Below are 23,681 nucleotides of genomic sequence, written 5' to 3' on the forward strand. Positions count from 1 at the left end.
AGGTTCAGGAATAAAATAGTTCACTTATTTGTTTGCTTAACTATTCATTGAAATGAACAGTGTGAAGTTCTTAGAATTAAGCCTTGTTCCACAGACCTGAAGGATCTCTAGAGAAGTGATGTGAAAGACTCAATATGTTACCAAATTAACAATTGCTCAATTAATTCTCCCCTTCATGTATCTTTTAATTTATCTGCTGGCATCCAGAAATGCTTGGATGTGTTGATCTTGTTGGGTGTACATATTTGATACACACAAGTTAGAAAGTGCTTCTTACTTTGTCTCACTGAAGAGAGGGAGAGTAATGACTTTGGCAGGAAGAAACTTGGTCTTGGATTAAGAAGTGACACCAGAAAATGAACATATTTTCCCTCTTGGGTTGGGAGAACACACAATGAAGATCACAAAAGGATACATGTAGGTTGGGATGCCTCTTGCAGCCAGATGTTTCCGAATAAGTCGCTCAGTACCATACCAGTTAAAACCTTTCGTGGCATGTCCAATACGTGGAAGATGAACACTTGCTATTATGAAGAGAAGAACAGATGTCTTCACTCATCAAAAATTGATTGATGGGTATAAAATATACATGGGAGAAAATTATTATTGACTGTCTCACTCAAAGCCCATAATTATAATGTCAAAAATATTCTGGGGGGGGCCGGGCGCGGTGGCTCACGCTTGTAATCCCAGCACTTTGGGAGGCCGAGGCGGGCGGATCACGAGGTCAGGAGATCGAGACCACAGTGAAACCCCGTCTCTACTAAAAATACAAAAAATTAGCCGGGCGTGGTGGCGGGCGCCTGTAGTCCCAGCTACTCGGAGAGGCTGAGGCAGGAGAATGGCGTGAACCCGGGAGGTGGAGCTTGCAGTGAGCCGAGACTGCGCCACTGCACTCCAGCCTGGGCGACAGAGCAAGACTCCGTCTCCAAAAAAAAAAAAAAAAAAAAAAAAAATATTCTGGGGGAAGAATTGTAGTAAGAAAAATTAAATTATTCTGTTGAACACAAGGACATACAAGTTCTGGAAATATGTACAATGGAAATAGATTATGATTGGTGGAGGCAAAATTAAAATAAGCAAAGATTCTCTAACAAGCCAATCAATTCAATAAGCTCTGAGACACACTAGGTTTGGAAACAAAATTAAACTCAATTTTTGTCAAAGAACTGTCTGTTATTGGGAACTGTGACTCTCCAAGAGGAGATTAAATAAACAGCATTTACCAACTACATATGACCAAGTTGCTTCATGTCTAGTCCTCTGCCGCCTCATCTGTAAAATCACGATAAAAATACCCGGGGGATGGAGACGGCCTACAGAGATAACCAATATTAAAAGTGTTTTGGAAAGGACAAGGGGCTATATGACTACAAGATGGTGGGGTGATCACTTCTGTGGTTTAACTTTACCGTGCATATTAAGTGGGATCTTGACATTTCTCACCTCCCTTCAAAAGTCGTATCACATGCCTAGAAACAAATTCATCTACTCTTGAGCACAGGTGGAAGAGCTTACCTTTCTTCTTCTTTGCTGCTAAAAATATCTTCTTCAGGCCCTCTTCTAGGGCTGCCATCTTAATGCCAGACAGGACACTGGAGCGATCACGATGCTGAGCCACAATCAGGGCCAACTGGAAAGAACCACCATTAGATGACTGACCCAACAAGAGACAGCCGCACTCAACCAAGTGACCCATGGAGGCGGCACAGCCCTTGATGGGTCACTCGGGCTTGGCTCCGTCTCTTTCGGATGCTATGCCTGAACAGCAATGTCCTACTATATGTATGACTTCACATCCCATCGTAATTCTTACTTTGTGGTCACTTTATACAGGCTTTTCTTCTTCTTTTTAAAATACATTAAAACCACAGAATGAGTCCAAAACATATACTTTCCAAAAGCTCTCAAGGGTGTTAAAAAAAAAAAAAAAAAAGAATTTTTCTGAATTGTAGGCATGGAAAAGATCTTAGAGGCTCCTGTATCCCAGCCCTTTGATGCCTGAGTCAGCTCCACAGCCCCCAGGACAAGCAGTCATTCCATCTCTGTTCGAACAATTCCCATGAGGACAAAATGCCAAGTATCTCTCAACCATCCTGACCTAAGTGGGCAGAGCTGGAGAATGTCAAGGGAGCTTCTGGGATGACATCACCACAGTCATATCATAGACATGGTGCTCTACTCCCTGTAAATAGTTTTCCTGAATCACTGGATTCTGAGTTTCTCATGCACAGACACTTTACTTTTCTCCTTTTTTAGCATTTTAGAAATTACTGAAGGAATGACTCAACAGAAACCACTTTGCTGTTAGTCACCGTGTAGTTTGGATGTGTGTCCTCCTCCAAATCTCATGTTGGGATGTAATCCCCAGTGTTGGAGGTGGGGCCTAGTGGGAGCTATTGGATCATGGGGTGGATCCCTCATGGATGGCTTAATGCCATACCCTTGGTGATGAGTTCTTGCTCTGGTAGTGCACACAACATCTAGTTATTTAAAGCAGAGTGGCACCTTCCCCCACTCTCTCTTGTCCCTGCTCTTGCCATGTGTGATACACGAGCTTCCCCTTTGCCTTCCACCATGACTGTGAGCTTCCTGAAGCCCCCACCAGGAGCAGATGTCAGTACCAGGCTTCCTGTACAGCACGCAGAACCATGAGCAAATAAGTATCTTTTCTTTGTAAATTACCCAGTCTCAGGGAATTCTTTTATCACAATGCAAAAAACAGCCTAACACAGTCACACAGACAGCAATCTCAAAAGGATGAGCCTCTCTTTTGGCCTGGTTTTGAAATTTCTTAATTCTGGCTTAAAATCTGAACATGAAGCCAGGCCTTGGAGAAAGCCAGGTAGGTGGGGTAAATCAAACTCACTACAGGCATCCCAAGATGCCTAAGATGCAAAAGGATTCTGATGTGGGCAGAGGACATATGCATTAGTTCCTCTCTCCTGCTTTATTATGGCTGACTAGAAAACACAATCTTTCATAGAAATTTTCACATAATAAGAAATGAAACCCTCAGAGTTCTAAGTCATGCGTTCTTACTCATGCAGTAAATGTTTATGGAGCATTTCTTATGAGCTAGTACTATGTAGGGTACTGAGGATAAAAAGACAAATAGAAATCCTTGTACTTAGGTGGGATCTGCTGTCTGAACAGTGCTCCGGGGACAGATGGATGGAAGCCTGGGGACAGGGGAAGTACAGTGGAGACTATGGCCTGATCTGCTTGTTATAGGCTGGAACTGTGTCCCCCCAAATTCATACATTGAAGCCCTAACCCCCAGTACCTCATGTTTACTGTATTTAGAGACAGGGTCTTTAAAGGGGCAATGAAGTTAAAACAAGGGTTTAGGGTGGGGCCTGATCCATTCTGAGTGCTCTCCTTATAAGAAAGGAAATCTGGACACACAGACACCAGGGTTGTGCACGCACAGCAAGATGACCACCATCTGCAAGCCAAGGAGAGAATCCTTGAGAGAAACCAAACCTGCTGATACCTTGATCTTGGACTTTCAGCCTCCAGAACTATAAGGAAATACATTTCTGCTGTTTAAGCTACCTAGTCTGTGGCTTTTTGTTATGGCAGCCCTAACAAACTGTAATACACTAGTAGAGAGGCCAATGGGGGCAGGGGACACTTCAAGAGAAGTTGATGTGAGTCCACTTTTAGTTCTGAAAGAGATGAGTTTTACTTACCAAATCTTGCCCTTTGTTTCTTGATTCTTTATCATCAACAGGAAATAAAAGGACACCTCCCAAACTCAAGTCTGAGGTAAAACAGAAAGGAGCAACATAAAGAACACCAAGTTCACTAAGGAATGAATCCTCCTCGTATCTCGCCTTCTTCAAATTCAGTTGGGTTTCAGGACCCACCTTCCTACACAGCCCTTTCTCACTTTCCTGGCCTCAGTCAACCTCTTAGCTGGGTACTCACCTGCTTCACTCCTGAATTTTTATGATCTCCTAATTTAATGCTCCTCAAACGTTAACAACAAAGTACCCCTGTAGACATCAGAAAGTGAATACAAAACCCAGAGGTAGCTGGGGGGCTTTGGGGAGGGAGCATTATGAGCTTGAAATTCCTTTGGTAGTTTTGTGCTTGTCTTAAATCATTCAAATTATTACATTCTACTTTATCTCTATCTGTTTGTATATTTTCCTACCCCATCCAAATCAAATAAAAGTGATAGTGCAGAAAAACTCGCTAATTTAATTCTACGGCTTTACATAAGCTGATGTGAAAGCCATTAGAATCAAAATAGAGATGCTTGTGTTAAAAACTGACAAATATGGCCGAGAACAGTGACTCACGACTATAATCCCAGTGCTTTGGGAGGCTGAGGTGGGAGGATTGCTGGAAGCCAGAGTTCCAGACTAACCTAGGCAACAAGGCAAGACCCAGTCTCTACAAAAAATAAGAAAAAATTAGTTAGGTTTGGTGTTGTGAACCTATAGTCTTAGCTACTTGGGAGGCTGAGGTGAGAGGATCTCTTGAGCAAAGGAGTTCGAGGCTGTGGTGAGCTATGATGACGCCAATGCACTCCAGCCTGGGCGACAGAGCAAGACTCTGTCTCAAAAAAATAAAAAAAAATAAAAAAAAATAAAACGAAACTCTGACAAATAGAGCCAGGGAAAGCCATGAAGGGAAGGTTCTAATGCATAAATGTCTGATAACAAGAACTATCACAACAGATTTTACAAAACCCATGACCTTGCACAAGGTCCCTGGCAAGCTTACATAAAAATATACTTCTGCAAAGACATCTGCTCATCAACTGCCTGCCCAACCTCGGCCTGGTGCCACCCTTACTAATCCTTGTAGCCAAGGATAATTGATTCAAAAAAAGTATGTAATCTTCCTCATTTCTCCTTAAAAACCTCAGGCTGGGTGCAGTGGCTTATGTGTGTAATCCTAGCACTTGGAGAGGCTGAGGGAGGTGGATCACTTGAGCTCAGGAGTTTGAGGCCAGCCTGGGCAACATGGCAAAACCCTGTCTCTACCAAAAATTCAAGAGTGGCTGGGCGTGGTGGTGTGCGCCTGTGGTACAAAGCTACTTGGGAGGCTGAGGCAGGAGGATCGCCTGAGCCTGGGAGGTGGAGATTGCAGTAAGCCAAGATCGTGCCACTGCACTCCAGACAATGAGACTCCATCTCAAAAATAAAAACAAAACAAAACAACAAAAAACCTTTGTTCCTTTTATTTTACAGACCCTGTCTATTGGTTAGGTTATACCAGTTTGAACTTTTTGTTCAGTCATTCTAAAATACTGGTTGTGCTACGCCATCCTTTTGATCAAATCCCCCAAAACGACCAGCCATTACCCATTCCATTAGATAAGGTTCTGCTCAGAATGGCATCTCCCTGGACAAATCATGTGAGATCTTCTATGATGTGGCCCAAGCCGCCGGTGAAAACGAAACTCCTCTATTCTTCTGCCTAAACCCTCCATCCACTCTGGCCTGCCTGGCCTGTACGCCATCCTCCACACAAAGGAACAGGGTAACTGCCTGGGTCCTTCAGTACCCACAGACAAGGAATAATAGGTGTTGTAATGAGCAGTTGGGGATCCTCTTGCCATTTCTCTCCACCTATTCAAATTCAACCCACCTTTCCAGGCCCAGGCCCTCCATGAAGCCTTCTCTGGGAATTCTAGTCCACAGTTTCACCTACTTTGCTGCACCCTGCTTCAATCCTCCTTCAGAGAAAACTGCACACTCCCATCTCCATTTCCTTACTGAGCACTCAGGCCTTAAGTCTGAGCTTCCCACTCTCCTCAAAGTGCTCCAAGGTGAGCAACCTTGGGTCAAATCCATGGCCTTTTCCCAATTCATCCTCACTTCAGTGTCTGATACCATGAACTTCTTTGCCTTCTTGACATACTTTCCTCCCTTGTACCTCAAAATACTGCACAAGGTTCCCTAATTTTCTGAAAATTCCTTCTGTCAGAAATTCCATCTTCTTGCCTCAAGTCCTAAGTAGAGGTGTTTTCTAGGTCTGTTCTCTGCCTCTCATTTCTCCATCCTCTCTCCCACATGGTTTCAAACACAGACTCCAAACAGTGACTCCTCAAGCTGCACCTCCAGCTCTGACCTTTCCTGGGTTTTGCTTTGCCAACTGCCCAATCAGCATCTAGATCTGGATTGACTATTTCAATACACATTAAACTCTTCTTTCAGTAACTTGTTTTACTAGAAAAAGTAGTCATTCTAAGTTCTTACATCCCTTTCCACCATAGAGAACTGGGCAGAATTAGGAAAAAAAAATCTCTAAGGAATCTGGAGGGCCCTTCTCTATCAGACAAGGTCCTTCAATCTCCAGAAAATAACCACAATAATAATTTTATTCCTCTTGCCACTTTGTTATTTCTGGATGTAAAAGGAGGTGCCTTTTTCCCTTCTCTGTGCCAACAGACAATATTGTTCAGGCTTCTAAGTTCCCCTGGCACCAAACAGCTTTATTTCTGTCTCCAGGGAGTGTCATACCCAAGGTTGTGCTGACCTTGTAACATTTCTTCATTCCACTCAGCACCAAACCCGAGCTCTTGTCAGCATTTTAATGGTATGTCCGATTTCTCTCCCATAGGTCTTTTTCTTGAGACAGTCTTGCTCAGACACCCAGGCTGGAGTGCAATGGCATGATGTCAGCTCATTGCAACCTCCACCTCCCAGGTTCAAGTGATTCTTCTGCCTCAGCCTCCTGAGTAGCTGGGATTACAGGCATGTGCCACCATGCCTGGCTAATTTTGTATTTTTTTGTAGAGACAGGGTTTTGCCATGTTGGTGAGGCTGGTTTTGAATTCCTTGCCTCGTCTCAGCCTTCCAAAGTGCTGGGATTACAGCTGTGAGCCACCACGCCTGGCTTCCCATAGATCTTTGATATTTTCATGACATATTCCTTCATCTTTATTCGAATACTTCTTTTTTTCCTTTTTCTTTTTTTTTTTTTTTTTTACGAGACAGGGTCTCACTCTCACTCAGGCTGTAGTACAGTGGTGCAATCACAGCTCACTGCAACCTCAACCTCTTAGGCTCAAGTGATCCTCCCACCTCAGCCTCCTGAGCAGCTGGAACTACAGGCATGCACTACCACATCCAGCCAATTTTTAAATTTTTGGTAGAGACAGGATCTCACTATGTTGCCCAAGCTGGTCTCAAACTCCTGGCCTCAAGCAATCCTCCTGCCTCAGCCTCCCAAAGTCTGAGATTACAGGCATGCGCCACTGTGTCCAGCCCATTCCAATACTTTAACATGTATGCAGGGATCAACATTTTTCAGAATACATACATTTATTATGCTTACTACAGTTCTATGAAGTAGGTAGAATAAGTATTATTCAAAAATCACAGATGAGGAAACAGATACAGAAAAGGTAAGGGAATGCCTTGAAGTCACAGAACAAGTAGCTAATTTATGACAGAATTCAGTTCCCAACCAGTTATTCTAATTCCTTATCTAGTGCTGTGTAACCCTCACGATACAGTCTTAGGTGTCCTCTCCTCTCTTATTCCACCCTTAACCTTTCCCTCTGCTTTGCTTCTTACCTTTCATTTTCCCAGCCAGCTCATATATTTTTCTTGGCTCAGCGGATCGCTTTTCCAGAGCTGTAAATAAACCACCTCTGCCCCAGCGGCCAGAGTCATCTGTTTGAAGAAAGAGAAAATTTTCATCTATAGGAGGTGAAGTCCAGTGCACAATTTAGAAAAACAAAGGCACAGAAAAGGGACTTGTGGAAGAATGATTTTTCAAAAGGAAGAAACAAAATATCTTATCTCCTAGGAATATCACAGATTGGACTTCCCAAATATGTTTATGTTTTCTCGAAGATATAGCTGGCGCCATGATAACAGGAAAACATCTCAAAAATTAGGGTTCTCAATGAGCAAAATCTCTGTGGTGCATCTGTGATTCCTGGGAAATGACTGCGGAAGGATGGAGAGTAGATGGAAGATTACAGAGTGAGTAGAAGCAATGGTTATGCAACAGCACATAGGCAAGGTTATGAAACAGTACACAGGAAAGGTTAAGTGACTTATTCAAGCTGGTACTAACAAAGCTGCTTAATATCTTAGCATTTAGTCATTCATTCACACTACAAACGTTTGGTAGCATGTATTACGTGTAAGGCATTGTTCTAGGCACCAAAGTCACAGCAGCCAACAAGAAAAAACCCCTGCTGCCATGAAGTGTATTTTTTAATGCAATGCAACAGTCAAATAAACAAATACATAGGTAATGTGTCAGGTGGGACAGGTGTGATAAAGGAAAATATGGGAGAAGGGACAGAGAATAACAGAGGGGGGATGGGGCCTGTTTTATATGAGGTAATCACAGAAGACCTCTCTGAGAAACAGACATTTGAACAACGCTTGATGTGGTTATTTGGGAAGAAAGGGTTTTAGACAGATGAAGTAAAAAATACAAAGGTCAACCACAGGAACAAGCTTGAAGTTTTGCTTTTTCACCAAGGATTTGTTTGTCTTATCAATGTTGCTTCATTTCACCCTCTTAAAAACCTTGTGCAGAGGATAAGACAGATATTGTCCCACTATATGGATAAGGAAGTTGAAGTTGAAAAATTGGGTAACTAAACCAGGTAAATGAGAGAGCCAAGAGTGAAATGATTCTGGAATGTCTCCTGACTCTAAAATTCACACTTTTTTGACCGCACAATACTACACTGGGACCACCACCCCGGTCCCAGTGCCCCATCCTCCCCAGTTCTTGGCACCATAAGGATTGAGGCCCCCATCCCCAGCCCATACCACTTCTCCTACCTACGCAGTGCACGATGAGAGCATCCTCGGCCCCAGCCTGAGGGTGGGTGACATCACCACTAACGTACTTGAGGGAGGTAGCATCTGGGTCTTGGTAATCCAGCTCAGCAGAGCTCTCATCTTTCCCATTCTCCAGGTCCTCCGGCTCGCTCTCCTCAGAGGGCAGGCAGAAGGACTGGTAATTGTTGGATTCCCACCAGGCCATCCTTTAGCAGGCCAGAGACAAAAGGAAATTAACCCAGACAATCACGATTTCCCTTGGAGCACATTTTATACTGCTGTTCACAAACAATATCTGCCAAGTAGAAATGCAATTAGAAACTCACCCTGATTGAAGTTTTCTACTTATTTGTAAATAAACAAGTCTTACTGATTAGGCTAACTGCTTCCTGACTACAATTCAATAATGAGCACTCACTGAATGTTCTTGTTTTTAAGACTAAAAAAGATTGTTGAAGTAAACTACTCTTTGTCAGATAGCTACAATAAAATCTTAAAATTTTCTGCTTTTGGCCAAACATAGTAGCTCACGCTTGTAATTTCAGCACTTTGGAGGTCAAGGCAGAAAGACAGCTTGGGCCCAGGATCTTGAGACCAACCTGGGCAACACCGTGAAACTCTGTCTCCACAAATAATAAAAAAAATTAGCCAGGCATGGTGGCACACACCTGTGTTCCCAGCTACTAGGGAGGTTATAGTGGGTAGATCACTGAGCATGGGAGGTTGAGGCTGCAGTGAGCTGTGACCATACCACTGTACTCCAGCCTGGGTGACAGAGCAAGAACCCATCTCAAAAGAAAAAAAAAAAAAAAAAATTCTGGTTTTAATGGAATGCATCTTCCCTGCCTTACACACTGAGACTTTTCACTTACATAGAGGAAATGTTTTCAAAAAGTATTCTGTTACCAACAGGAACCAGCTTAAAAGAAATTTTCTGTATTTTTAAAGTGATATTCAACTGTGGTCTCACTATACAATAGTGACTCCTTCAACTGTGGCCCCCAGCTTGGTTAACGCAGACATACTTTTTCTTATGTTCAGCCTCTTCCTTTTGCCTCTTCTTCTCCTCTATGAGTCTCCTTCTCTTGGCAGCTGCTTCTTGTCTTTTCTTCTGTCTGTCCTCCAGCTCTTCTGGACTCAGAACCTGCTTCCTTTTGGTAGATCCCTCCACAAGGCCTGGGGTAAGAACCTAGAGGAAGAACAAGATCCATCACCAGGGTCAAGAAGATTCCTCCCTGAATTTCATTATCCCTAACACATGCTGTACAGAAGCAACGTACTTAATATTCCACAGAACACTGCATCTCCACACACCCTGCATGGTGGGAACTGGAGGCAAAGCACTTGGAGGCACTGTTCATACTACACACTTCACAGGCACAGTGACCAGCATACCATGCTATAAACTCAGCCGCAGCATTGGCATGGTTGAAACAGTTATTTTGATTCATTTCATTAGGAATAAGTTACTTCAGAAAAGTAACTTTTCTCCTTGACTAAAAGCATATCCTGCAGGATGCCACTTCAGCCATTTTTAATGGAACTCTTTCTGCAATGTATTATATAGTTAAGACTGTATTTCAACATCATAATTATCTTAGGGATAGCTAGCATTTAATGACCACACGTTAACTGCCAAACACTGTGAACACTACATATATCATTTATGATTGTCATCCTCTGTTATTGTCATAGGGTCATCATTACCAACAGCAGGATATGGTATTTTGGTATAATACAGGGATGCCTTTAGGGGTGACTTGGATGGACAAGGGTGCTTTCACCTGCATTAAATCGTATAATATATTCTCTCCTTAATGTTTTTCATGCTGACTTTTTTACATAGTTTTTATCCTAGGGTACAGTTAATTATATTAACATTTCAACAAACACATACTTATTTCTTGACAAATCATCCTAAGAGAACAAAATGATGCCAGCATCTTTTTTTGTTTGTTTTTTTTAGAATGAGAGTTTGGAAGAACAGCTTTTAAATAAATTAACAGTTCTTACACTGCCTTTATTTCGGAGTGATCGGCCCTCTTGACTAGTTTTCTCCAAAAGGGTTTTCTGAAGGTTTACCAGTTGTTCAAATGATTTTCTGTCTTCCTTACTGGGCTCTTTAGAATAATCTTTACCTTCAAATAAGTACATATGACTTTCTAACAACATGAAACACAAAGAGAGAAATGTTAGATACCACGGAAAAATAGATTAATGCTATTCAAAACCATAAGAAGAGTGGACAAGAGAACAGCCTATATTCTAAATGGGCTAAGTCCGGATGAAGGTATTTCATTTCCCACCCCACTGACACTGAAGAATGTGGGTTCTACAGGGGGATCCCATGTGTTTACTTTTCCAAGGGGAGAGCACAGCTTAAAGCCCTTTGGTTCATTCCTAGATGGTTTGTGAATCTCTGCTGGATTCCTCCATTCATTCCTCATTCATTTATTCCCAACTCTTCCTCAGCACAAATCTCACTGACATTAAGATCATCTAATAAAATCTATACTTTTTTATTCCAAACACACTTTTAATATTCAGCTTGGCAAATCTATGAGAAAATGAAGAATCACAAAAATAATCCCTTGGATTTACAATATTCTTTACAGATCTCATCAAGCATCTTCATCATGATCCTCACCACAATCCTGGTATAACTAATCCTACTTTTGAAAGGGAAAACTGAGGCTTAGGCAGAAATTAAGGGACTCTGTTAATTCTCACTGGAAGAGGCAGGATTTTCTGATTCTAAGGCCAGTGTGCTCTTTTCAGTATATAATTGTGTCTCTAGAAGGGTGGAGAGATAATAGGCTAGCAAATAATAATTGTGGTAATAACCATGAAGACAATAGTGTCATCTTGAACAGCACTTCATGCTATCAGATCACTTTCACAACTATAATCGTGTCTGATATTTCCAACTGCGTAAAAGAGTAAAGTAGGCATTAATAGGACCATTTTACAGATGAGAACACAAAGGCTCAGTGAGGTTGAGTGATCTGCCAAGATCATGAATCAAGTGATTAAGAAAAGTCAGGACCAGCCAAGACTAGCAATTACAGATAGGTAAGATAATGACTGAATAGGGAAGCATATTTAGTAGCACATGTTACCAAATAATGTATTTTCACAATATTTGTGAAATCCGCTATAAGTATGTTTTCCCTAGAGAGTATGAAAGCAAAACATTTTCATTCTCAAGAGATCAATTGCTTCACACTTGTACCCAAATCTAACCAGCTGTAATTCTAATTGGCATTTGCTAATTAAATCAGCAGGGGGCTTTCAATGAGGCACTCTATCAACAAGTAGAAAAAAAATAGAGCTGAGAAGTGTCAAATATGATCAACATATGTAGCTTCATACTGCATGCAATTCTCAACTTCCAAACATGTTTTTTAAAAAAACTCTGGCATTTAAGATAAAGCAACCCTGTTTTTTTATTTAATTCTGATTGGGGCCACGTTAATTACCAGTCTTTCCTATCCACTTATATTCTTTGTAATCATACTCCCTATCTCTACTCTGCCATCACAAGCCTAGACCTGCATCTCTATCCTACCAGGAGAATCATTTACCACAGAGCGGACCTATATCCATTCATCAAAGAGAAAATTCCAAAGTGTAATACAAATGGGGATTTTTTCTGGCAGTTGGACTGTCTAAAAAAAGTAAAATTATTTTAGGCAGTTGGATTGACTGAGAAATATAATTATCTTTCTGGAAAAGAATGTGACTTTATTTTGTTCTAGTAAACATTAGGAAAATAAGCTGAAATTATCTAGATCAGTACAAAACTGAGTGTCAGTGTTGCTATTTAATATAATCAATTATAACTTAAAAATATGATCACATGCATCTATTTCTTCTCTCACTTGAAACCACAAAGCGACAGTTAAAGGAATTTTAAAAAAGATCTATGAAGCAATGGTGGATGAAAAAGTTCAAGAACCTTTTGGAAAATGCAAAGTGGCTGGAGGGATAATGACAGATTAAGTAGAGCCATGGAAACAAAACACAGGTGCCTAGCCAAGGGCTCATTAGGAGTCTAGAGACCCTCTGAATGCCCCAAGAGCTTAGGACTTACAAGTACAGAGTACTGCAAAGGGAGGAATTGAGAGAAGATCTGCACCCCAAAGAGCAGGAGTGCCATGAACCCTTGACTCACCCTGCCTTTTCAGTGTCAGCAACCGGGTGAACTCCATTCTCACCTCTCCCAGGGAAAATACTAGAGGATTGGTCTCTGGAGAAAATGGGTTGCCCAGTGAAAAGACGTCAAATATGGATCAGGGAAGGTGCCCTCCATGTAAAAGCTGACTCACCAACCAGTAATAAGGCCCCAGGGCCCATGCCAGAGCTGCCATCAGCTTTGCGGCACTTCATCAGCACATGTGATCAGACAGCCAGGGAATACCAGACGGCTGGGGAAACTATCGATAAGAACAAGAGATCCCCAAACAAATTTTCTTTTTTAGAAAAAGAGGTACCATGGTGACTATAGCTAATGATGACATATTGTATTCCTGAGAAATACTAGGAGGGTGGATGTTAAGTGTTCTCACCACAAATATATAACCATATGAAGTGATGTATGTTCATTAGCTAGATTTAATGATTCCACAATGTATATGTGCTTCAAGAAATCATGTTGTACATGATAAATACAATTTTATCTGCCAATTTCAATAAATAAATATATATATATTTTTTTAAAAGAAAGAGAAGTAAAAGTCAATGCAATGGGAAGAGAAATACTTTTTAAAAAGATATAATAAATATTCTCCCTGGAATACATATTAAAAAGCCATAATAAATGTCCCCAGAGAAGACAGTATGTCCTTGAAATGAGAACAGGGTACAATTAAAACAATAAGCAGAGAACAAGAAAGAGTTCTTGAAGAATACAAACAAGATATTTTTATAAAGAATTTTAAAGATAAAACATAAGAAAAGTCAAAAAGCAGTTTCCTGTAAAACAATGCCAGCTGCCCAAATTCCAACTTTTCCACCTATCCCACAAAAACTATAACAGATCAACAAGGACAACAAAACCACCCCAATCCATGCCTACTACATTAGGAGTCAGAAAATACTACACACTTCAACTTATGGAAGGTAAGAGAAATGAACCCCCAAAACCAGCTGAGCCAGCTCCAAAGCCCACACTAGAGTAGACAGGCAGAGACTACGTAGTGGAGAGGGGCAGGGGGGTTCCAGAAAGGTCAGACAGATAAAATTTACCCACAAAAGAGGGTCACATTCCAAGTGGGAAGATAATGAGGATAGGTCTGAGTGGATCAGAGCAGTGGCTACTAAGGAACTGAACGGAAGGGAAGGTATGAAAATACGTGCAGCCAGGAATTAGGGAAGGCATTGCTTCTGGCAGGGAGAGAGAGAGACAACTTAGAAGTGGGGAGACATCCTTTGACAAGTTTGTGGCACAGAGAGAAAGCGAGTGATGGAAATTCACGGTCCTGTAGAAACAAAAGAGAATTTCAAAACCAGAAATCATGCCACTACCACTACCCAAAATAAAAAGGAGCTACCATCTAGTAAAGAAACAGCACTATTCTGTATTATTGAAAGAAAGTACTGGTGAATTAAGAAGCCTAGTAAGACTCCCAAACCTCTCACCCCAGTCCATGTTGAACCTCTGCTGCAGCTGGTACAGAAAAATAGGTCATTTCAAAATAACTACAAGATGCCAGGGAATACCTTTACAAAGCTACCATGTGAAAAATTACTTCAAATTGGAAATTTAAATGCTCAGAATAGAAAAGAACAAAATGACAAATGCCAACCAAATTCAGAAAAGAAAATTAAGAGAAAGACGAAACCATCTCCTACATCTCATGGCTTATTATGGAAATTAAATGGAAAAAGCACATGACAAAGTCCGCACTGTTGATGAACACAAAGTAAATGCTCAATGTTAGCTGCAATTTAAAAAACAAGTAATTCTACTGTTTAGGAGAGGAATCACTATGTGCAAAGCATCATACCAAGGATGGTAGGATTTACTAATAAACAAAGAAGAAGATGCTTGCAACCAAGGGAGAAAAGGTACAAATTCAAAGCCTTAAGATTGATACTATCATAAACATTAACACTATGATTTTGGTTCACAGTTCAGCTACAAGGGAAGAGCCACACAAATTTCCAGTTAGTTTGGGTAAAGTTCTTTTATCAAGCAAGTCTTAAACAGTGTGCCCAAGATGACAATAGGGTAAGGTAGAAAAAAGATGTCCCAGAGAGCAGCATCCAAAACTTTCCATGGGAACGTGATCTCTAGCTTGGGGTGGTTGTGCCATTTGCTCTGCTCTAACCTCCAACTTACTTCCTTCCTCTTGCTCTCTGTTCCCTCCTTCTGCTGCAGGCAAGGCATCAGAGACCCACTGGCCATCTTTTGTTTCTCCCAGGATGGACTCCAGGTCTATTTCATCCATGGTGCTCCCCTCAGAGGCCAGCAGTTTATCCAAACCGAATTTGAGTATCTCACTCAACTTGAATAGAGGAAACAAAAAAGTCCAGCAAGTTCTCATGAAAAGAAACATTAGGATATCAGTGATTGGCTAAGTGGATTAACGACACCAGGCACAGTCCTTCTCCAATGAACAGACAGCCTTTCTGCTTTCCCATCATAGATACTAACAGCCAGGGCCATTTAATAGTTGGATAATGGGTAAGCAGAGAGGTGATAAATGATTATCAGAGGTATTGACTTTGACAATTCTGCATAAAAACAAAAAAAAAAGTATAAGCCTCCAATTTTTTTTGAAGAATAACAGTAATTTCCTGCATTTTCTACAGCACCTCTCACTGACTTTTTCATAAGCATTCCCAGCAGCCACTTGAGACCAGAGACCCTGTTAGCTACTTTCCAACCTCTCCACTGCCAGACTCCTTAGAAAGGTTAGGCTACACTGGGAACTTTACCTCTATCATGAACTGACTCCTTTTCTTTGGCAATTTGTTTTCCTAACACAGTGGTCTATCGAAACCACCTTGGCAAAGATCAGTAACAACTTCTGACCACCAGACCCGAAGGCCTTTTCTCAGTTTGAATTTTTCTGGATGTTCCTCAGGCATTGCACTATCCTGCTTCTCTTCTCTCGTCCCTCTCTGGAGTACTCTCAGCTTATTCCCTATGGCTGTAGGAACCATGCAGAAAGCATAGATAATTTTTCCTGGCTTTCACTTGCTACTTCCAACTTTGCACCTTCCTAAGCACTAATTCTGAGATCCTGACCCAAGGTGGATTCAAACCTTGGGCCCTTGTTCTCATCTTGCCCTTTTAGACTGGGTTAATTATCTCTAGATCGTCTATTTTGTGAGTAACTTAGAAACGTTAAGGTATTCTGTAATAGCTTGAAAAAACAATAGACAGCTCACTTAAGCATGAATGTACCTAGATATATTATATTTACCCTCCATACACATAACCAGGATGACTGGCTTTGGCAGCTGGTACCAAGAATAGCAGGAAGCCAACTATTTATGATAAGAATTAGTCCATACTGGGACCCTCCCTTCCACCCCCTTGTACTTATGCTCGCCTCCTGGCTCTCCCTTGTTATTGCTCACTTGCAATGTGTCTTAGTCATTAAGAAAATTACATGTTTTTATGAGAAGCTGTATATTACAGTAATTAAGGGCATGTGCTTGGAGGTTAGAGAGTGCTTGGATTGGAATCCTAAATCTGAATAACCTTGGGCAAATTACTTAAGATAGGGATAAAGATAGTGTCTATCTCATCCTGCTGTTATTCTTATTTACTGAAACTGGAAAAGAGCACCTCAGACAACACTCAGCACACAGTATCCAATAAGTGTTCACTACACCTGCATCTGCCTGCCTGTTTCTATTGTGTCCTCCCTGCAGGATAAAAAACCTGTTTTCTTCTTTCAGGACTTCAGAACTCCATACCTACTGCTTAGATTTACCAAATCAGAACCACATCTTTTACTTTTGGTTTTTTGGTATTTAAAAAAAAAAAAAATCCGCCAGGCACAGTGGCTCATGCCTGTAATCCCAGCACTTTAGGAGGCCGAGGCAGACAGATCACAAGGTCAGGAGATCAAGACCATTCTGGCCAACATGGTGAAACCCCGTCTCTACTAAAAATGCAAAAATTAGCTAGGCGTGGTGGTGCGTGCCTGTAGTGCCAGCTACTCAGGAGGCTGAGGCAGGAGAATTGCTTGAACCTGGGAGGCAGAGGTTGCAGTGAGCTGAGATCACGCCACTGCACTCCAGCCTGGCAACAGAGCGAGACTCCGTCTCAAAAAAACAACAAACAAACAAACAAAAAACAAAAACAAAAATCCCCTGCTTTCTTTTTAGACAAGGGCTTTGGGTTATCACCTTTGCTTTTGGCAACCACAAATAACTCATAGCGTCTGGATGGGGAAGAGATAAATCAGACATTAGAGTCAGAAAGTAACTTTCCGATAACCATGAGCTGGGCAAGAAGTCCAACAGAGTCGCTCTCAGCCAGCAGTCCATGTTCCCACTAGTTTGTGGCCCCATGGGGTGGAGGTATGTCTACACCTTTCACAGTGACGTGTCCAGCAGCCCACATCACAAGATATCCCTCACTGGACCCCTGGAGCTCCCTCCACTGGGACAGTGCAAACAACCTATGACATCCTTCCTCCTCTAACAAGAGAATGCGGGCCTTCTAAGGCTCTGTCATTTACCCCTTCACCATGCCCAGCAGTGACCTTCTCTCTCTTAAGGTTCTATGGATAATTTTTCTGTGGAAAACTGCATTTAAGGGTATCTACAGCGTACCTCTACCTCTCTCTCAAGCTTTCATCTCACATTTGTAATTGTCTCTTAGTGTAAAAATAAAACTTACAGCCTGCCCTACCACCATTATGGTTAATTAAGCATGCATGTGACACAGTCAGCAACACAAGTCAGAAAAAGAAAAAAGCCACACTTACCCCCTAAGATAAACAAAGAACAAACAAATAAAACCCAGTGTTACTCTTTCTAGTTCTAGTCCCAAAATTAATAAAACCTTGAGCCTTTCCTGTAATTACTAACTCCCTAACAAAAACAACAGGATCCCTGTCTTTTGCAACACTGATATGTAAAGATATGCACTGGCCTTTGCAGATACGGTAACCATGTGAGAAAACTGCTGTTTTTAAACCCATGCTCAGACTAATTACAAACTTAGTAACTCTGCTTCTAATATTGTGTCACTTTTTCTCTCTTAAACACTTATGTTTTTTGATAGACTAGTCCTTTCCAATCCTAGTCTATCTTGCAAACTTTTACAAATAAAATTCTTTCCTTTTGTCTGAGTCTACCTCTAACAATAGTTTATGTTTATATTGTATTTTTACTGCACACTCTGACTAATGCCTAAATTATCTTTATCTTCCTAAAACTCTGCCCTACCTCTTTATTTTCCTTTCTTCTCTCCTCATCATAGGGGCCCAAAACCTCACAGCCATCTTTGAATTTTCTATCTCCCTACTGTTGAGACCCAACTCTAAACAGTAGCCAACTCCTGTCCTTCCTTCTTTTGCAATGTTTCTCACACCAGACTCTCTCGCTGATGCTGCCCTTGACAGACATTTATTACTCCCTTCATACCTGCATCTTTCTAGTATCCTAGGAGTTGGTCTCTTTGCATCCAGCCCCTCATCCTTAGGGCAAAAACAAAGGATCCAGGAAATATTATGAGTTCTAATTTTAACCCAAGGGCTGCTACAGAGTAACTCTAAGTCCTCTTCCAAAAGAGAGCTCTAAAATCTTCCAATCCACTGTCTGTCTCCCATCCAGTACTCCCTTCTTTAAATAAATTACCTCTAGTTCTTTCACCCATTTTTTCTATGGCACAATTTTGAATTCCTGATCTCATTTGTCCTCTTCTGAGTATGAAGTAATGTAAGTCACTGATCAAAGGGTCTGGGATTATGGTGGAAGTACAGAATTAATTGTTATTGACTATGCTGAGTTCTTTATTTTAACTAATTCTCTTAACAGCTCTCTGAGGTAACCTGTGGTGTCTTTATTTTTAGAAATGCAAAAAGAGTAGATCTAAGAGGTTAAGAAAGCTGCTCAAACCCAAACAGCCAAGAAGTTATGAGGCTTGGATCTGAATCCTTAGTTCCTACACACCCTGCACACAGCCAGCACTGTGGCAGGTGTGAGGGAGGCCAAGGAACAAATGTGTAGCTGGGGAGAATGGCTGGTGAGTGCTGGTTCTTTTCATTTACATTCTCCTCCACAAAGGGTATTGGCATATTCCAAAGTGAAGAACAATATATCATATCATACCTGGAGGTCAGCATCGGCAGCAGGTTTCTGGGCTCCCAGAGTAAAATGGCCTCCTTCTATGATCATGTTGGTGAGCTGCAGTTTGGAGGCTGCTTTCCTATAGACTATTTCTTCCACAGTGTCTCGACCAATCAGCCGAATAACTTTAACAGACCTGGACATAAGTCAAACAAGGGTAGTGTGCTATAAGGGTGTGCAAAACTGGGCAAAAGTATGCAAGGTAAATACATCTAAAAGCAAACAAAACCAAATACCATATTCAGGGTACAATGAAAGGGAGATTGGTTCATTTGGTCCTGAGCACTTGTTAGAGAGAACTCGCCTGAAATTCTCTCTGAACCATTCCAGAGAGTCAAGGAAAGTGATGGGGTAACCATGACTGGGATTCCTTATCTGTGGCCAAGGAAAATCTCTGGAAGATCAAATTATCCTCACGTCAAAAGGCAACATGTATCCTTTTTTTTTTTTAGCTTAGCTCCATAGCCCCATAACCCCATTTTTTAACTGAGTTAGACCCTAACTCAAGAAGGATGAGTTAAATGACTTCTAAAGTTTCCTTCTAATCTTTTCACAGTTTGATTTCACTCTTTCTAATAAAGTCAGTCTGGACTGATAATGTGACCCATCCAATACTACCCTAGGAGTCAATAGCACAGATGGGCTAAAACCTGGTGGTCTCTCAGCTCCCAGTGTGGGACTGTCACCAGGACTATATTCTTCACCTTTCTCACAACCCAGAACGGCTGCTGGGCAAGCCAAGGAAGCAGAAAAAAATCACTTACTTGTTTTGGCCAATTCGATGAGCCCTGGCAGCTGCTTGCAAGTCATTCTGAGGATTAAAGTCACTGTCAACAAAAATCACAGTATCTGCTGCTGTTAAGTTCATGCCAACTCCACCTGAAAACAATGCAAAAAGGAACGTAATCAGCAGCACACAGACAAGGAACTAGAAAATAAGCACAAGGCTAGAGTGGGTCAGACTGATAAACTGAAATCAGTCAAAACAATTGGCTTCATCCTTCAAATGGACCCACGCCCCCAACTCCAAAGCCTTGTTCTAATGGTGAGAAGTGCTACCTGACCTCTTATTGCCTGACAGGAAAATTTTTATTACTGAATGGAACAGAATGAGCAGAGCAGGGGCAAGTGGCCGAAGTGGATACTTAAGTCAGTGCCATGGAGCCACTTTATCTCTTCTGCTTAAAAACCTTGATTAGATTTTGATTAGAGTAGTCTGAGGAAAAGGACACATACTCTTTCAGAAAACAGATCTAAATATGAGAGGTTTGCAGTGTGCACTGTCAAGAGAAGAGCACTAATGTCACTTGCAAGTTACAACTAGGTAGCAAGATCTCTGATAAAAAGTTAATGAGAAGAGGGGATGATATTATACTCGTGAGCAGAGTGGGAAACCTCCTCCCTCTGATTAGAGAAAGCTCCAGTGAGTCTTTTTTGTACTTGTTTCCACATTAATCAAAGAGAAAGTAACAAAACCAACGGCAAGACAAGAATACTCTGTCATTTACTCTGAGTGTTCTGAGGCTTGCTCAGAACACTCTTGCTGGTCTTTCTTCAGTGCTTCAGCAAGGAACAACTTGCTGGTCTTTCTTCAGTGCTGCAGGAAGAGAGCTGAGGAGATACCTTGAGTTACAGGAATTAATTAACAGAACCATGAAGGTAAATTGCAGCGTTCTCTTTGATTAATGTGAAAACAAGTACAAAACAGACTCCCTCTTGCCAGGGTCGTTAGAGCTGGTTGCTGAAACAAGCAAGCCTGAAAGGGCTTGTTCCCTGAACCTGAATTAAGGACTAACTTTTAAGAAGGACTACTGACCATAAGCTGGATCTCCAGACAAATCAGGCAGGAATATTCTAATTAAAGTCTTCATATCAAGTTGAAGTTGGAACAAGGAGGTAATCATGACTGATTACTGAGAGATGCTAAATTATACCTAATAATAATGACACTTACGCTGTGCTTACTACTTGCCAGGCATTATTCTAAGCACTCTCTCTGTATTAACTCCTTTTAACCCTCACAACAACACTGTCGGGAAGTCACTGTCGGGAAGTTGAGTAGTTGCTACGATTTTCCCCACTTTATAGATGTTGAAAGGGAGGGTAAGGGACTTCTCTGAAGTTGCAAGGCTAGAAGGTGAAAGAGCCAGGATTCATTCCCTTGCAGTGTGGGTCCAGAGCCCTTGCTTTTATCCACTATACTATAATACTTTTCAGGCGCTTATTTCATTTTAAAATGTGTTCCATAAAATTACCTTCTTGAATTCATGTTGTCTAAGTGCAGCTCTTCTTCACTGAGGGGTGAGATTTTTATAAATAAGCTACACCCACATCCATGAATAGGAACATATTCATGAGCTATCACTGCCATCTGGTGGCAATATGACTCAATCACAGAAATATTTGAAAGTTGGAAGGAAACCTGTTAAATAAATGAAAATACTGCAAAACTATAGCAAAACTGTGACAGCAAACACAACAGTCAGTGTTTGGAAAAGACTAATGTCCAGGACTGCTTCAGCTCCCAGAAGATCTACTCTGAGTCCTTCAAGGAGATTAACTGAAAAGCAGAGATCTCTTTTTTCCTAATTTTAGACATTTCAAACATAATGCTGCTCTCTGATTATGAAGATGATGAAATCATTAAAGCATAAATAAAACTGTTTTCCCGGCAGTGATGATGCACTACCTGATTCTTTCAGTTTCTCCTGAGACTAACCCCGAGGCAACTGATCACATGAGAAAATGGCTGAGATTCCACATGCAGTCTATGATCTTGGAAGAGTGAGGCCAAATGAATCTTATGTTATTAATTTTATTAGGGAGATAAAACAAACACACGTGAAATAATCTCCTTATAATCAAAAATTATATCTAACACTTCTTTCATATACCCTTATAGTAGTAGGCATTTATAAAGCTTTCTAAATAAGACAGAACTCTCTTTTTAGAAAAATGTCAATCTGTCTTTAATAGGGGACACACATCCCTTTCATGTTCCTGCATGTACTCCATCAAGATTTATGTCTACAAAAATAAGATAATGAAACTAGGATCCTATGAGTTGAAAACTAAGGTCAGCTTGCTCCAGGACCTGAGAAAAATTTCTTATTTTATTTTTGAGACAGTCTGTCACCCAGGCTGGAGTGCAGTGGTGCAATCTTAGCTCACTGCAACTTCTGTCTCCTGGATTCCAGCGATTCTCCTGCCTCAGCCTCCCTAGTAGTTGGCATTACAGGCACGCACCACTACATCCAGCTAAGTTTTGTATTTTTTTAAGTAGAGACGGGGTTTCACCATGTTGGCCAGGCTGGTCTCAAACTCCTGACCTCCAGTGATACACCCACCTCAGCCTCCCGAAGTGCTGGGATTACAGGCATGGGCCACCATGCTGGCCTTTTTTTTTTTTTTTCAGACACCACAATGACTTAGAGAATCATTTCATCTCCAAGAGCTGATTTCAAATTATGTAACAGTAAATGAAAGCACTCTGTAACTGGTAAAGCATTACAAATGTCATAATATTCATGATTTAAGTCATATATGGACGATGTCGTAAATAATTCTAAAAAGTTGGTAGTTTCAACATAATCACATTTTTAAACAACTAGATTTTTGTTAAGCTTTTCAACACTATTCCAGAAATACTTATAGAGGAAGGACAACTGGTAGACAAGCTGTCATTTCCCAAATTCACAGTTGGGAAGAAGGGCTACTTCCACTGAATGTAAATGAAAACATTCCACAAAATTACATAAACCTTTCAGGACATTCCCAGATCAATGGTCAAAGCAGATTAGAATTACTTTCCAATAACCCCAGGTTTTAGCCTTACTTCTTTGGTGAGATCAAAGTTTGGACAGGCTGGATAGAAAAGAGCACCATGCTTGAAGTCCAGTACCTTGTTTCACATTCAATAATAACCTCACCTTTCAGAGAATTAAGGAAAAAAGTGTACTAACCGTTGGGATGTAATAGTACTCTATTATCCCTCATTTGTCTGTTTCCATCAATGCCTTTGCAGCCTACCTGCCCTAGTACTCAGGAGAAAAACGAAAATGGGCTGCTGTCCAAAGTTCTTAATGGCCAAGTGTCTCTCTTCTCCTCTCACAGAACCATCCACACGCTCATAGCTGTAGCCTTTACAGAGAGGAAGAAAAACAGAAATCTTAACCCTTTTCAAGTAGTCTTTGGGGAATAAAAAATTAAGCCCAAAACCAAAGGCCAATTTTATCCCTTTCCATATACAGGCACAGCCCTACTTTAAGCAAATCCCAAAGGGAAAAATGTAAATAAACAGGGACAATTATCATTTTACAAAAGAACTCACCATAACATACTCCTCTGGATTTTTTAAATATATGCAGTTGAAGTCTTTGGCACTTATGAAGTTAATACTCAGTTTTGACTATTCTCAAGCAACCCTGAGCATCTATCCTGTGTGATAGTTTCAGTTTTGCTGAGATGTAATTCTTATGTAAACAGAAGACAAGTGCTTGGAGGCAGGTGAGTGAGCCCCTTCTAATGGTCCAGCAACCTGCCTTTCAATGAGGCTTTAGAGTTCGCCACCTTTCTCCATGCATCCGTGTG

General features: G+C 41.1%; 1 protein-coding gene across 7 annotated transcripts in view; it reads right to left on the bottom strand.

Moving 5' to 3' along the window:
* The window catches only part of CHD1L (chromodomain helicase DNA binding protein 1 like), a 54,011-nt gene that overhangs the window by 843 nt on the left and 29,487 nt on the right, over positions 1 to 23,681 (bottom strand). For 5 of the 7 annotated variants that reach the window (XM_063625906.1, XM_063625912.1, XM_063625911.1 and 2 more), the window contains 11 exons: positions 23,121 to 23,231; positions 19,856 to 19,970; positions 19,074 to 19,227; positions 15,118 to 15,283; positions 10,788 to 10,936; positions 9,800 to 9,963; positions 8,775 to 8,980; positions 7,542 to 7,640; positions 3,696 to 3,766; positions 1,519 to 1,633; positions 416 to 524 (listed from right to left, as the gene is read on the bottom strand). In XM_063625906.1, the coding sequence (XP_063481976.1) occupies positions 416 to 524; positions 1,519 to 1,633; positions 3,696 to 3,766; positions 7,542 to 7,640; positions 8,775 to 8,980; positions 9,800 to 9,963; positions 10,788 to 10,936; positions 15,118 to 15,283; positions 19,074 to 19,227; positions 19,856 to 19,970; positions 23,121 to 23,231 (1,459 nt within the window). The remainder of the gene's footprint in view (positions 1 to 415; positions 525 to 1,518; positions 1,634 to 3,695; positions 3,767 to 7,541; positions 7,641 to 8,774; positions 8,981 to 9,799; positions 9,964 to 10,787; positions 10,937 to 15,117; positions 15,284 to 19,073; positions 19,228 to 19,855; positions 19,971 to 23,120; positions 23,232 to 23,681) is intronic. The other 2 variants (XM_063625908.1, XM_063625910.1) reach the window with 2 other exon arrangements.

Source organism: Symphalangus syndactylus, chromosome 12 (assembly GCF_028878055.3).
Source record: "Symphalangus syndactylus isolate Jambi chromosome 12, NHGRI_mSymSyn1-v2.1_pri, whole genome shotgun sequence".
Lineage (NCBI taxonomy): Eukaryota > Metazoa > Chordata > Mammalia > Primates > Hylobatidae > Symphalangus > Symphalangus syndactylus.